This window comes from Chaetura pelagica, unplaced genomic scaffold (genome assembly GCF_000747805.2).
Source record: "Chaetura pelagica isolate M959 unplaced genomic scaffold, ChaPel_1.0 scaffold757, whole genome shotgun sequence".
NCBI classification, from domain to species: domain Eukaryota; kingdom Metazoa; phylum Chordata; class Aves; order Apodiformes; family Apodidae; genus Chaetura; species Chaetura pelagica.
This window is the reverse complement of record NW_009970727.1, coordinates 1,336,474-1,336,927: the sequence shown is the minus strand read 5'-3', so window position 1 is coordinate 1,336,927 and position 454 is coordinate 1,336,474. Positions and strand designations below refer to the sequence as shown.

General features: G+C 69.6%; 1 protein-coding gene across 1 annotated transcript in view; it reads right to left on the bottom strand.

Annotated features, from left to right (window-relative positions):
• The window catches only part of FANCE (Fanconi anemia, complementation group E), a 24,953-nt gene extending 24,905 nt beyond the window's left edge, over positions 1 to 48 (bottom strand). The window contains exon 1 of the mRNA XM_010007128.1: positions 17 to 48. Coding sequence (XP_010005430.1) covers positions 17 to 48 — 32 coding nt within the window. The remainder of the gene's footprint in view (positions 1 to 16) is intronic.
• Between the last annotated feature and the right edge of the window lie 406 nt (positions 49 to 454).

Genomic DNA, 454 nt, shown 5'->3' with positions numbered 1-454 from the left:
AACCAGCCGGCACGGCTTGTCCCAGCTCTGTAGCCAGGGCAGCTCCATGGCTGCCGGGGGAGATTCCCGGCCACCTGCAGGAAATCAGGGAGAGCCTGGTCACACCCGGAGGGGTGCAGGGAGGACGGCAGACCCAGGACCCGGCCAGCCGCGCTCTGCAACAAACCCCGGGGGTCCCTCCCTCCCTGGCACGGGTTTTGGGGGCTGCCCTGACCCACACGCAGGGGGTCCTTGGCTACCCACATCACCCGAGGATGCGGGGCCAATACCGAGGGGACCGGGGGCTCCTCCGAGCTCCCTAAAACCACTTCACTCATCGCCCCTCATTCTCCTCCCGGGGGGGAGCAAGAGCAAAACCCCTCCGAGCGCTGCTGGCGGTGCTCCCCGCACTCCTCGGGGCACAGACCGGCTCTAACCCGCCCCGAACCCGCAGTCCCCCCGCCCGGGGGCTGGT